Genomic DNA, 15,652 nt, shown 5'->3' with positions numbered 1-15,652 from the left:
TTTTATTGGTTCTGTCTTCCAGTTACTCATATAAACCTTTCTGAACTTTTACATAAATTCCTAAATAGATACTTAGTAGCTAGTATCAGAGGTTGAAGAGACTTTTAGGTATTTTAAAGCTTTATCTAAACAAGTTGGTTTTTAAGTAGTAAATATTAATGAGAATGCTTTCTTACCTAGAGTTTAAATAGGGCTACTTTAAAACTTCTCAAACTAGTGCTTAAATTTCCCTTAAATAATTTCTTCCTTAATAACACACTCTTCTCTCTCATCCCTCAATTCTTCTTGTTTATAGAATACCTGTTTATTGTGTTTCTAGGATATAAAACATTTGGGAGAAACAAGTCAGACGTGATTCCAAGGGAAATGCATTCTAGTAAAGGATTTTAACCATGTGTACTAAACTATTACAGATAATAAAAGGTACAATATGATAAGAATTCACTGAAAATTTTACAATTTTACTCTGGTTTTGACATAATCAAAAATATAAGGCTATTTATATTCTATATCTAAGGCTATAGATATTCTTTGGGGCTTGACTATTTTGATATATTTTGATGAAGAGTGAATTCTTTCCTATAAAATTGTGTCTCAATATTTACAAATTGCATTTTAGTCAAGTGAATGACAATGTCCTTAATAGGTTGTCTGTTTCAAGAATTAACTCGGTACCCAATATATCCCTAAAGCTATTCTTTCTTAAGAGATACTGGACATCAATAGTTACTAACTGCTGGCAGCTGGGAGATCAATACAAAGTGCTAAGGGTTCACAGGGTAGAAAGTGAAAGAAATGAGGTTAGCTCCCAAATAAATCAGAGAGATAGTAAAAATTACAGAAATAAAACACTGAAAACACAGTCCATAGCACTGACACATATTTAAGACATTCATGCTATGGCCATTAAATTGATCACAGTTAAGTATACGCGAGAAGGGAAAAAATTAGCAAATAAGGTAAAATCTTTTAATTTGGAGAATATTAGCCTTTATTTAGGAGCAGACTAAAATAAAATTTTTAGTATTCTGTCATTCCTTGACTTTCTCTTATAAAAAACACTACTACATACATTTAATTCAAAACCATTTGGTTTCTAAAATTTCAAGTCTTAACCACTGATAAAAACCAAATTATGAAAAGAATTAAAAAATTTATTCACAGTCTTCCTTCTATTTAACAAAGGAGAACAGTATCATCAAGCAAAAGATCCTCCAAGTCCACTAGATTCTGCTGGACAAAGATCCTAGATCCTGATGGGTTCCTTTTAGAATTTTTTTTTTTTTATTTTTTTTTTTAATGTTTATTTATTTTTGAGACAGAGCATGAACGGGGGAGGGTCAAAGAGAGGGAGACACAGAATCCAAAACAGGCTCCAGGCTCTGAGCTGTCAGCACAGAGCCCGACGCGGGGCTCGAACTCACGGACCGTGAGATCGTGACCTGAGCCGAAGTCGGCCGCTCAACCGAATGAGCCACCCAGGCGCCCCTAGAATTTTTTCTTGATAGACACTGCTATTAGCAGCTTGGAAAGGCTGGCACTTCCTCCCTCCCTTTCTTTTCTTTCTCTCTCTTTCTCCCCACCTCCCTTCCTCCCTCCTTCCTTCCTTCCTTTTCCCAGTTACTCCTTAATATGACAAAGTAGTAATCAGGGACTTGATCCACAAGGGTCAATGCTAAAGCATCACTAATTTTGATCACCTGATTCCTAGCTTCAACTATAATGACATTTTAAAGTGATCACTAAGGATTCTTATTAGGAGGTAGGTTAGAAAGCAAGAGACAGAGACATCAAAATTAAAAAAAAATACACACACACACACAATGACAAATGTACACAACAGAAAAAATTCTCTTATGTAAAAATGAAAGACATCACTATAATCAATTATAATATAGAGGCTCCTCTTTACCAGAATTCAGTGATCACACAAAAACCAAACTAATCTCAAAGAGAACTTCAAATATCAAATACAGAAAACTATTTAAGAACCAATTACTCAAACTGTAGTAAGAACTTCTTAACTGAAAACAAATTTTTACATCAACCCTCCTCCTCCTCCCCCCACCAAAAAAAAACAACAGAGGAAAAAGAAGACCAAAAATGTGGCCTTTTAACAACTCTGGGAAGACTTCAAATGTGTGTGAAAGCACACCTGTCAAGATGTGGTACTTCTAAAATGAGTCAAGAAGATCCCCAAAGTAAGAGAGAAAGGGGCTAATAAGTCATAATGGAACTCCAAATTCACAGAAAGCAGGAATATATGTGCCAGCCTAGGTCAAATCTATGATGGTGCCATTTTTCATAAAGTTTATAAATTCCATGCAAGAATGTTACGAGCATTCATGAATTTTATATTTAACACTTTCCATTTTCCCTTATTAAAAGTGCTTTCAGTATTTTACTAAAAAAACAATAAACAAAAAGCCTCAGCTCAACCTGGAAAAATTCTAGAGTGACCAACAATTTAAAATTAAACTTCATAACAATGGCATGTTAAATATTTGCTGATTATCTACTTATACTACCACATCCTAACTCCCGAGGTAACAACTTACTCTTCTGATTTTCTTCCGTTTTTTAGAACGTGGTCTGGTCTCTATCCTCTGGACACTGCATCGCACAAGTAACAACAGGTCTTGCAGGCTAAATAACTTGTAAACAAAATTTCCTTCCTGCGGAGCTACATATTCTGTTGTATCTTCAACATAGTCCTGAAGTTCATATGGCAATCCTTTAAAAATAATTATATTTCTCATTTTTATTTTAAAATTCATTAGCTCTTTATCCATCATAATTCAAAATAAAATAATTCCATTATCTAATTTTAGGTTTCTATCGACTTTATTTTCTATTTCTCTAAGTTGAACATTCACACTAGTACCATTTCTGTTTACTTTTACAGGAACTGCAGCCAAGAGCTGAAGTCAAAACTTTTACTACCTTCATTAACACCAACGTTAAATTAGTGAAACAAATATGAAGCAAGAAGAAAAAAAGTTTTAAAAAAAGTGATGTCATTTTCCTTAACCTGCTTTTCAACTGAAAAAAAATTTTTACATCAACCCTCCTCCTCCTCCCACCAAACAACAGAGGAAAAAGAAGACCAAAAATGTAGCCTTTTAACAACTCTGGGAAGACTTCTCAGGCAGAGCTGAGATGCAACTTTATATCTATCTCAGAATGTGAAAAAGTATAAAACTCCGGTCTGACACCACAAATTAGTAAATTTTGAACTCATAAATGTTGATGATTATTTTTGATCACTTCCCCTTCATCATTCCAGTGAGCCATATCACCTGCAGCTACAGTAGCCACTGTACATGTTGGATAAACAGTACACTGAAAAATGAAATCTCAATGACGATGTAAAGATTATGAGACAGGGGGTGCCTCGGTGCCTCAGTCAGTTGAGCATCTGACTCTTGATTTCCGCTCAGGTCATGATCTCATGGTTGTGACACCAAGCTGCATGTGTCAGGTTCTGTGCTTGAAGTGGAGCCTGCTTAATATATTCTCTCCCTCCCTCCCTCTCTCTCTCTCTCTCTCTCTCCCTTCTTCTGTCCCTCCCCTGCACTCTCTCTCTCTCAAAAAAAAAAAAAAAAAAAAAAATATATATATATATACATATATATATATTTATATATGAGACAGGTTATAACAGAGAAAGTGAGGGAATGCGGGAGAAAAACTGAAGGATAAGGAAGAGGCAAAACAGTTAATACAAAGGTCTTTGTAAATATTTACTTACGTCCTTTTGGCTTCTGAAACGCAGAAGGCCAAACAGATTTTGGCCAACTAGAGGCATCTGAAGGAGCAGAGGATTGTTCAGAAGGTGGAGTTTGTTTAGAATTTTCCAAATTCATTAAGGGCAATTCAGGTATTTTTCTGGAAATTGGCTTTAGGAGTTCATCCTGCATTTTTAAAATTTCTCCAACTGGATCAAATTTTTTATATACTCGTTTGATAGGTTTTTTTAAAACACATGACTCTTCAGGACTACAAGTAGCATTAGTCTGGTTTCCTACAGAAGCCTGTGTGGAAGAAGAATTGGGGCTAGCTGGTTTAGAATTTAAATTAGAATTCACATCAGCTGTCTTTCCATTACTATTATTTTGACACTCTGTGTCAATGATTAAACAGTCTTCATCTGTATCGCTATTGCAAAGAATTACATCTTCACTTCTCACTGCTTCTGATGTAACAGTCTTTTCCTTCGAATTGTCTGTGTTCTCTAGAATATTTAGTTTTTCAGGGGCATATACTGTATCAGTAGCTATATCATTTTTATTAGAGGTTTCAATTTCTGTAGAACTTTCTAACTGTAAGGAATCAGACATTTTCAAGTCACTATCTTGCACCAAAGACTTCTCAGGATTTGATGCCTTTTCACCACATGGTACAAATCCCTGATCATCTTTATTTTTGCACTCTTCAGGGCCACCATCCATACCAGTCATGAGCTGTTTCTCCTTTTGCAACTGTTCCATCAGAATCTGAGATAAACTTCTAGAATGAGCAGAAATGTCTGGAGCAGTTGGTGCCACAGATGTGGTTGCTGTGCTGGGAGCTGTGGGGGTATCTGTTGTGTTGGGTACTGTGTAAGTGCTTGCTGGACTTGGTGACTTTGATGGTTTGGTGGTGTTTACTCCAAAAGTTTCAAGTTCTGTGACGTCACCATCAAAATCCAGGTCCAAATTTTCAAGGGTCTCAATTTTTCGGCACTCATTAACTTCATAAGACATCTTAAGAAAACATATTGGTAAACTATTAATAGATATTCCAGGACAGTCCTCACCTATCTCTTAATGCCTCTACACATCACATAGATAGTTCATGCTCTTTAAAAGGAGAAAGAAATGTCTAATGGCTTTGAAAGGTTCTTGCTTAAGAGGATGATAAACTACCAACTAACTGATTCAACCTTACTTTCCTACTGAAATGTTGATGAAATAAAGACAAATTTGTGAACCCCCACATCCCAAAAGGAATTTCCACTAATCGAAAAGAGAACCACAAAGAACAAATGTGGGGCCAAACAGAAATGCAAAGGATTTTCACTGATACCCACTGTATATACACTGTAATGAGGTGACCAGGAGGAAAGCCTCTTTGCTCCTGTGAGGAAGCTGTTTTCTACCACAGCTGGGGAAGTGTCACCAGCCTCCAATGCATCCCTAACATCAACAATGACTTTCTACACCTACTCAGAGAAAACAACTCTTCTAATATGGACAGGAAATGATTTTATTGTATTCTGGGACATCAAATCATTGAGGTTATAGTTTTTCATGTATTGTTTTGGTAACGGAAGAACTATAAACAGGTCTAATTTATTCAAGAATAAACTGTCTTCTCCCCAAGTAGCAATAGATCTCTCCTCAATCTGGCAAAGGACTTTAGATAAATACCATAAAAATTTGGTTACAAGCTATACATACCCACTAGCCATACAGGTTAGGATCTGAGAGAGAAATATTCTGACAGTAATCATGTAGTAAGAAAGAACAACTTATGTCAATTATTCAACTTCTGTGAACCTCAATTTCTTCATCTCTAAATAGTGATAAGAGGGTCACCTTCTTGGATTTGTTCTAAGGATTAAATGAGAACTTGTATATAAAAAGTTTCTTACCATAGTCCCTGGTACATAGTAAGGAGCTTCTCAGTAAACAGTAGCTCTTATTAAAATAGGCCACCAGATTTAGTAAAAAAGTAAAAAGTAAACCATATGCTGTTTACATGAGGCATTCTTACACAGAAAGGTTAAAAACAAAACAATGGGACAAACATCAAGAAACAGAGATAAGAGATAGCAATATTAAGTGTTCAACAAAGCAGAATTCAGTGCAAAAAACATTAGACAGAAAAAGGAATCCTATGTTGAAAAAAGATGAAATCCATTAATAATGATTTTTCACATGCCAAATAACTTCAAAATATGGAGTCAAAATTGAAAAATAAAAGGACAATCTGACAGAAATACAATTGTACTTGGTCAATAATATACTATTTCTAAGTAAAAACAGGGATATAGAAAGTACATATAATATTAAATGAAGTATGTATGAATGACTGAAACATATACACAGACTGCAAAGATATACCTTTTCCCTCCCAAGAATCCAAGGGGCATTTCCAAAGATGGACTATAAATTAACATACAAAGAAAACATCAATATAGCACAAAGCAGAATCTGCTAAGATCTTACTCTCTGTTTAGAAGGAAATAAAATTGGAAATCATTAAGAAAAATGTAAATAAACAACAATAAACCCAAGCACCTAGATTAAAAAACATTCCCAATTATTGGATAAAATAATTAAAATAATTGCAGAATAGTTAAAAAGCAACAAAAATAGAACACTAGACATTAAAAATCGGAAATATCATTCACAGCCTTTTCAAGATATAGAAAAATAATACTATTATAATCATAATAATAAAGTGAAGAAATTTAGTAACTATAAAACAAAAAATCAATGAACTGAAAAACAATGGTCTCATCTCTAATAGAACAAACTTAGATAAAATTTTAAATATCATTTATCTGTAAATACTTCAGTATGTAGCTGTAAAAGGATTCTTCTCTAAAACATATCATTAATTATATCAACAAAAATTAATAATTTCTTAATGTCATGAAATAGCTAATCAGTGTTAAAATTACCCAGCCTGATAAATGTCTTTTACAATTGTTAACTGGAATCAGGATCAAGATCCCTACACTGTATTTGGTTGACATATCTGTCAATTTTGATTTGTCAAGTGCCTCTCTCCCATACTCTACCAACTCCCACATCACCAGATATTTGTAGAAAAAAAACAAATTAGTTATCCTACAAAAATTTCTAATTCTGGATTTTAACTTCTGCATCTCCCTGATGTCACTTAACACATTCTTCTATCCCTTAAATTTCCTATTAAAACAACCTAGTAGCTTGATTAGATTCAGGTACAATTTTTTTTTAATTAAAAAAAAATGTTTATTTATTTGTTTTTGAGAGAGAACTTGCGTGCCTACAAGCAGGCACAAGCGGGGGAGGGGCAGAGAGAGAGAAAAAGAGAGGCTCAAACTCACCAAATGTGAGATCATGACCTGAGCTGAAATCAAGAGTTGGATGATTGACCGAATGAGTCCCTAGGTGCCCCTCGGGCAGTTTTTTGTTGTTGTTTTTAACCTGAATATGGTAGTATTGTGTACTTTCTACTTCAATCAGGAGGCTAATAATGTCTCTGGTTGTCTTTCTTTTTGTGATACTATAATTGATCTATCGAGTCATCAAGGGTCCTCAATCTACCCACTATGAAACACCTCACTGATCAATTTTAGCAGCCATTACTGATGATCACTGTTCACAAGTTTATTTAGTGTGTGTGTGTGTGTGTGTGTGTGTGTGTGTGTGTGTGTGAGAGAGAGAGAGAGAGGGAGGGGAAGGGGGAGGGGAAGGGGGAGGGGGAGGGGGAGGGGGAGGGGGAGGGGGAGGGGGAGGGGGAGGGGGAGGGAGAGGGAGAGGGGGAGGGAGAGGGAGGAGGGAGAGGGAGAGGGAGAAAGAGAGAGAAAGAATGCCAAGCAGGCTTCATGCTGTCAGCACAGAGCCTGGCACAGCGCTCGAACCCACTAACTGTGAGATCGTGACCTAAACCAAAATCAAGTTGGACGCCCAACCGACTGAGCTACCCAGGTGCCCTGATGATCACTGTTTAGATTAATTCACTATTTTATTAGCTGAAAAATGGTGACAATCACATTCTATCATTACCCTAAATATAGACTGCACTGGAAAGGCAAGACAAATATCTGGTATTTTTTAAACCAGTTTTTAGCATGACTTTATGCACTAACACCCTCCAAAGGTGACTAGTACTTTTTAAAAAATTATCATTATGAATTCATAGGTTTTAACATATTTTCTGTTTTATTCCATTGCAGCCATTCTTTGTCATGTCAAACTGACACATCTCTGGTCCACAGAAAACCTTTCAGTGGTTCTGGCATGTTTTTGATACTATTCCAATATTATTACAGGGCTTTTACTTAACTTCTTTGATTGGCATTTACTATCTCTCCTATCTCCAAAATTCTTGGTTCCTAATATAAAGGAACTATGGATATTATCTAACATGCTCAAAATCACAAAAGTAGTATCATTACTAACAATATGGCTACTAAACGCAGTTTAAGATTTTTTGGCAGCTCTTTTTGAACTTAGGATATAAATCTTTTGGGATGTATGGTCAAATTAATGAGTTTCAAATCATTTAAAATAATTCACTGAGTGGTTAAACTACTAACTTGATATATTGTGGATTAATTTGTTTCATTTCAGCTTAGGTTGGCTTTTATAACAATCTAAAAATTCGTTTTATAGACACAAAACAAAAGTGATTCAAAAGTCAGAAGTGTAAAACAAAGTACATTTAGAGAAATCTAGTTGATATCCTGCTTCCCCCTACTTTGTTCCATACTTCTCCCAGTTTTAGGTTTATTATATGCAGGATTTTTATTCTTTTTAATATAAGCAAGTCAGTTTATGTGTGTATATATTTGTATTTCCCCATTCATAAATAAATAGTAGTACATTACACAAAATGTCGTCTTCTTTGCGTTTTTCACTTAACAATATATCTTGGGTATCACTCTGTAGATTCCTGTCTATAGTTTTTTCATCCTTTTTAATAGCTGCACAGTATGCTGTCGAAGACATACAGTTTATTTAATCAAAACCGTTTTAAGGGACATGTGGATGGTTTCCAATCTTTTGCTACTACAAATAGTGCTGGAATGAATACTTTGCACATACATTTTGCTCTTTTCCTAGTGTACTTTTTTAAAGATTTTATGTTTAAGTAATCTCTACATCCAAAGTGGGGTTCAAACTTATAACCCCAAGATCAAGAGACATACGCACTACTGACTGAGCCAGCCAGGCACCCCTCCTCATGTACTTCTGAGCTACATTTTTGGAATTGAGATTTTTATAGTAAAGGATGAACCCACTTCATGTTTTGTGGGTACATCTTTCTTCAGATGATTACAGAAATGTTATAGCAATTATCTTCTTTTCTTGGAATACCTTTGTAAGAGCTTCCATCAACAATCTTCTTCTGTTGTTCCTCTTTAAATTGGATGGATTCTCCTGTTCCTGGACAATCCTGTGTGAGGGCAGGCCAAGTCAGCTTTCTGAGCTTCATGGCTCTAAGCTCATATTCCACTCCTCTACAAAGTATGTACGAATGAATGTATGTATGTATGTATATAAGTGTGTGTGTGTGTGTGTGTGTGTGTGTGTGTGTAAAATCTTAAGTACATTCTGAAATCTGCTTTCTCTATTCCCCTCGTCCTCAGCTATAGAAAAACTTCTTTTCCTTACCTTTAATGTCCTTGTTATGCTTAATATGGACTGTACTACTAGCCTGAATGAAGGCTTTTGTCTGGGAAAGAACTTTAGTTGGTTAGTTTCTAGAGTTTTTAGGGCCCAGGTCATCCCACAACTCTCTTAATTTCCTGAGTGTCCCTGTACTCACCTACAGATTAGAGCCTATCCACATTATTTTCACTTTTGTTTTTCTTCATTCCCTCTTGCATCTTTTACCATGCTCCTTCTGTCTGGGATTATTTTCCTTGTGCCTGAAGAACATCCAACAGAGGCGATCTGCTGGTAGCAAAGTCAATTTTTATCTGAAAATATCTTTGATTTCTTTATTTACGGATATTTTCATGGGTTAGGTAATTTTAGTGTAGGGGTTATTTTAGCACAATATATTGTTCCCAGTGTCTTCTTGTTTCCCTTGTTGTTACCGCAAATTACTTGCCAGTCTAACTCTCAGTCCTGTACAAGTAATGTGCCTTTCGTTTTTCTGGTGGCTTTTAAGAGGTTTTTTGTTTCCCACTATTGCTTTGGTCCAATTATCTCTGTTACAGTATCTTTCTGGGTAGAACTACATGTGTTAAATGGTCTCACTATATCCTCTATATTTCTTGCTCTATTCTATTTTCTTTCTGTTGTCCATGCTTTATTATGGATAGTCTTTTCAGACTCATCTTCCAGTTTATCAATTCTCCTTTCGGCTTCATCTAATGTGCTAATAACCCCACTTAGAAAATTCTTAACTGCATTTACTATATTTTTCAGTTTAAAATTTTTTCTTTAGTTCTTTTTCAAATCTACTCTTTCAAAAGTTTCTAGTTCCTCATCAAAATTTTCAAGCATGGCTTTAATTTCTTTGAATGCTGTATGTTAAACAGAGTTGGCTAATAATCTGTGACTGATAACTGTAGGATCTATTTTTCAGTCTGTTTCTATGGTCATTGTTTCTGATGGTTCTTGCTCATAGTACCTATTCTCCTTGTGGGTTCAGTTATCTTTAAATGTTTTCTTGATGCTTTATTTAAAAAGTTACTGGTAGAAATAATTTGAGGCCCAAAATTACATTATGTTTCTTTAAGAATTATTTTCATTTGCTCTTACTAGGTGTCTAGAGACACTAGCAATCCAAAAGCATTTGAATCCAAGTTTAAGGCCTGAAAACTCGGGCTACAATCTCTGAGAAAGTGAATTTATTTCTAGTTCACTCTTGCTCCTGGGGTGCAGCCCTGTAGGGTTCAAGCCCTTGGCCGAAAACTAAACTCTGACTTTTTCACCCTAGTCCTGTGATCCTAACAAAAACAAAGTTCATTTTTTGCTGCCTCTTCAAAACTGGCAGATAACATTCAGGGCAAAAATGACTCTCTGAGTGACAGACTTGGCTCTCTGGATGTTGGTCTTCTCTACTATCTCAGCCCTCATTGTAATTCCTCACTGTCTTGTTAGCTCTTTGATGATGCTAAGAAAGAAAATTTTATATTCTGTCCAGCGGTTTTCATTGTTATCAATAATGATAAAGGTCCAAGGTTTGTTATCACAGAAAGAAATTATTGTTACTTTTTTTTTCCTCTTAACCTACTTCATGTTTCTTCACAGCACTTGTTACTTCCTGACACTCACCTCACACCAAGTATAAGGTAGATTTAAAAATGTGTAAAAAGAGGGACACCTGGGTGGCTCAATCCGTTAAGCCTCTGACTTCAGCTTAGGTCATGATCTCACTGCTCATGAATTTGAGCCCTGTGTTGGGCTCTGTGCTGTCAGGTCAGAGCCTGGAGCCCACTTTGGATTCTGTGTCTCCCTCTCTCTCTCTGCCCCTTCCCCGCTCATGTTCTGTCTCTCTCTCTTTCAAAAATAAACAGTAAGAAAATATTTAAAAAATGTATAAAAAGAAAACTTAAGAAATGCTGGAAGTGCTTTATGATATTACACCATAAATATATTAAAGGCAAATGTCAGAGAAAAACATATAAACAAATATGAAAGACAGAAGGCCAATATCCTCAAGATAGTATGAGCTCTTAGGTATAAATAAAATAAAAAACATTTTTCAATTTTATTTTCTAATTTTGTTTGCTCTCTCACTTTATTCGGGTCTCTGTTCATATTTCTTGTCATTGGAAAAGTCCTGATCATCAATTTAAAATAGACACATTCCCATCTCTTTCCCCTTAACCTACTCTATTTTTCTGCATAGGATTTATCACAACCTGCTTGTTTGCTATGCTTTTATCTGCATCCTCCATCACTAATGTAAGCTGTGAGAGAAAAAGAGACTTTATTTTTATTCACTGCTGTATGCTGAGTGCAGAGAACAGTATCTGCTTAATAAATATTTGTAAAATGAATGGATAAAGTTTTGTCTAAACAGAATGTCTTACTTTAAGAATCATGGAAAATATTTTTAAGGACACAAAATAATAAAAGTACTATTTATGGAGAGGAAAGCATTGTCCTAAATGTTTTATGTGTGTTAACTCATTTAATCCAAAATAATCTTATGAGTTAGGTACTATCATGAAACCCATTTTGAAGATGAGCAAACCATATACAGAGAGAAATTAGAAAGCTTGCCTAAGGTCACGCTGCTCATGAGTGTACTGAAAAGAATTAACAATCTGGCCAAATACTTTTCTGCACCAATCAAACTCATCTATTCCTTTTCATACTTAAGAACTCCTGAATATGAATGAAGTCAATTAAATAAAACCACTATCATGATTACCACCACCACTAAGTTTTTAGAACATATACACTAAAGACTGTGCTCAGCATTTTACATGTAATATCAAACTTAATCCTTGCAACAATCTTGTGAAGTAGGTATTATCATCTCTCCTTTACAAAAGGAGAAAACTGAGGCTGAGGGAGGTTAAATTAGTTGCTCAAAGTCTAGCTTGACTTGGGGTTCCATTTTAAGTTTCAATATAGTGCCTGTATTTTAACTATTAGATTTAAAGACCTGCAGTAAAACTTTATGCTTCAAAAGGATAAACAAGTACATTTCTTGGAAAAAAAAAAAAAAAAAGGAAGCAAGCATTACATACTTCCATTTCAGACATATAATCTTCTGGTTTGTCCATAAATACTGCAGAAACTGGAACAGATGTGTTTTTGGACATCATGAATTTTAATGGAACTTCATGGTAGATTTGATTTCTCTCTCTCATTGTCATTTTCTTTTGAGGAAGTGGTGAATTAATATAAATTACTTTAACAGGTTTTGAACCTTAAAACAGAAACAGAAGAAAGAGGGTGATTAGTTTCTAGTAGTTATATTTAAAAGAAACAAACAAACAAACAAGATACAGGGCAGAAAGATCACCAAACAAAGCAATATAGGATAGGAAAGTGGTAGCACATATCTCATGTATTTGCCACTCTTGAGCTTGTGATCTTTAGAGATATAAGGCTGAGAGAATTTGGCTAGAAAAATGTTCTCTAACAGATTTTTAAAAAGCTTTTCTGCTTTTTATTGTTATACTTTTACTGTCATTATTACTCAGTTCTTACAAGACTCTAGTTCCAAAAAGTGACGAAGTTTTTACCACAGATAATATATTACATTTAGCTCTAAACTGTAGTTTTGTTCATTAGACACAGTTCTGTATTTACTACAATTGTTACATAAAATAATATTAATTCTAGAAGATATTAACTTGACTGTCCAAAGAAAGACTATCCTATGCTTACAAGTACAGACCTATTTTCATTCTGAATTCCAGTATCAGACACGTAAATAAGTCTGGAAACTGACCCATCTGAGGCTATCTAATAAAGTTCTGCATTCCTTTCATTTCAGTGAAAGAAGAAACTCATTATTGCAAGTATTTTTGGCTACTCTAAACCGTAATTATTTTTCTCTTTCACCCCACAAAATGAGTACAGGTTCTGTAGACCTAAGAACTCATGCATGGGTATCAATTCTAGAGTAGCACTATTTAAAAGTTCTAAGTATAAGTGTAAAATTCACATTCTCCTTAAATCAAAACTTAAGATTTTTTAATTTGACAAATGATCATGTATGTTTAGATAGTTGAAATAGAACTGGTCCAACTCCACTTTTGAGAGCGTTACTTGATACAGCAAATCACAAACCTGCAACAGGTATTACTTGAATACACACTGGAATTTCCCACTGTTCCCTGTAGTTTGGTCCATGATTATTTAATAAGGTAAATAATGATTGACTAGTTAGAGCTATCTGAGGGTGGTATCTTGAAACAAGCTTCTCTGCATTTGGATCTTTACTAATATCCTGAAAAACAAAATACAACTTGTTACTTGATTATATTTATTGGAAATTTCTTTGAGGAAGTACGAAAAAGAAGGGAGACATTCCACTAGGGGACTTTAGAACAGTAAGATGGTTATGTACTTTATGAGATACAGAAGATTACTTAGGAAAATTCAAAAACACTTTTCTACTTACGTAATGCATAGCTGCAGCTGTTTTTTCTGGTGTTTCAGTGGTAGATATGTTATCTTTTGAGAGCTGTAACTTTGCAGGCATTGAGGGAAATACCGTTTTCACGTATTTTACACTGCCCTAAGTAAGAAAAAAGGGAATGTCTTATTCCAAATATCTTACGTATTTTTCCCCTAAGACAAGTATTCTTTTCAGCATATGAAACCCTCAACTTAAAATACTTCACTCTACTTTAGGACCTTCTCAAAGTCAAGACTTCCATGATTTTGCTGGAAAACCTGCATACATGGGTTTTTCTTTTCAAAGAAGGTCCAAGACCAGGGTGCCATGTAATCTTCCTTACCACTTTAAATTCTAACCTCTCATTTAATGAGGTACAAATATAACAGAAACTCTAAAATATCCTCTTTACCCATACTTACTTCCAATGATTGTGAATAAAAACCTTTAAAAGAAAAAAGGTTACCTTCTTTGCATTTAGGAACATTACAAAAGGTGGGAATGAAAAGAAAATCAAGAAATAAAGTTGGTAGTGACATTTTAAAAAATATCAAGGACTGTTATCCACAAAATAAAGAAGACCCATTTGTATTGCATATTTTAAAAGTTCTATCTCATTATTGTTCAAAATTTAAACATAAATATTGTCTGCGAAATACAGATGATGTTTCAGACAAAAATAAGTTTAAACTTTCATTGGTAAACCTTACCAATGCGAGAAGAGTTTTTTCTAGCTTTAATCCCATCTCTATTCTGAATGGGAAGAATCCCATTAAGCTGGTGACTTCATGGAGAGTATAGAACTCTGGATAGTTTTTCACTTGTTCAATGCAAGCTTTTAAAATTTTCTAGGGAATAGAAATTAAGAGACAATCATTTGTATCATACATCTGCAATAATAAAACAAAAATAACTTAGTTACATGTGACTATATAATTGTTCATTGAAATATTAAATTCATCTCATTAATCAAACTTCCAATAATCAAAGCATAATGTATATTCCTTTAATCTCTTATTTTTCATTATTCTTTTTAACCTAATTTCTTAAAAGTTGATATTTAAAAATATTAAAATTAGCAACTGTATTAAAATTTAAAAATAGAAAAGATGCATCATATTTTCTGTGCTATTTAAGAAACTGTCAAGGAAATAGAGTCACATGAAAACTTCACACTTTCCTGCAATAAAAGCAGTTATATGACTAATGAGAAATAAATAAGTTTAATACACTAATGATTCCCAAGCACAATAAATTAACAAAGTAGTTATCTCACAGACCACTATAATCTACAATCTAAACAAATAAATAACAGGGGTTTCTGGGTGGCTCACTCAGTTAAGCATTTGACTCTTGATCTCAGGCTCAGGTCATGATCTCAGTTTGTGGGTTTGAGCCCCGCATCAGGCTCTGCACTGCGAGGACAGAACCTGCTGAGGATTCTGTCTCTCCTTCTCTCTGCCCCTCCCTACCACTCTCTGTCTCTCAAAATAAATAAACTTTAAGAACTAAGTAAATAACAAAAGTTATAAATGATGGAGTATTTAGTATTTTCTTCTCTCCAAACTTTTCAAAATACTAATAACTGAGCAGGAAATATGATCAACAAGGAAACAAAATTCACAGCTTTACTCAAGCAGAATGTATGACAATTGTGATAACATGTAAATAACTCAAACATGCACAGCACTTTCGCGTGGGAGTGGGGTTATAATTTAAAAAACATAGGTACACAGGGGTGCCTGGGTGTCTAAATTGATTAAGGGTCCAACTGCAGCTCAGATCATGATCTCATGGTTTGTGAGCTTGAGCCCTACATTGGGCTGTCTACTATCAGCACAGAGCCCGCTTTAGA

The 15,652-nt window shown here is 34.6% G+C and overlaps 1 protein-coding gene across 7 annotated transcripts in view; it reads right to left on the bottom strand.

The window, feature by feature from the left end:
* Positions 1–15,652, bottom strand: part of ICE2 (interactor of little elongation complex ELL subunit 2) — a 64,670-nt gene that overhangs the window by 28,498 nt on the left and 20,520 nt on the right. For 6 of the 7 annotated variants that reach the window (XM_019441917.2, XM_019441913.2, XM_019441919.2 and 3 more), the window contains 7 exons: positions 14,508–14,645; positions 13,801–13,917; positions 13,467–13,626; positions 12,416–12,597; positions 6,108–6,149; positions 3,752–4,745; positions 2,559–2,734 (listed from right to left, as the gene is read on the bottom strand). In XM_019441917.2, coding sequence (XP_019297462.2) covers positions 2,559–2,734; positions 3,752–4,745; positions 6,108–6,149; positions 12,416–12,597; positions 13,467–13,626; positions 13,801–13,917; positions 14,508–14,645 — 1,809 coding nt within the window. The remainder of the gene's footprint in view (positions 1–2,558; positions 2,735–3,751; positions 4,746–6,107; positions 6,150–12,415; positions 12,598–13,466; positions 13,627–13,800; positions 13,918–14,507; positions 14,646–15,652) is intronic. The other variant, XM_019441920.2, reaches the window with a different exon arrangement.

This window comes from Panthera pardus, unplaced genomic scaffold, assembly GCF_024362965.1.
Source record: "Panthera pardus isolate Hobbes unplaced genomic scaffold, ASM2436296v1 HiC_scaffold_24, whole genome shotgun sequence".
Classification (NCBI taxonomy): domain Eukaryota; kingdom Metazoa; phylum Chordata; class Mammalia; order Carnivora; family Felidae; genus Panthera; species Panthera pardus.
Note: the sequence above shows the minus strand (reverse complement) of the source record. Positions and strands in the feature narration are given on the sequence as shown.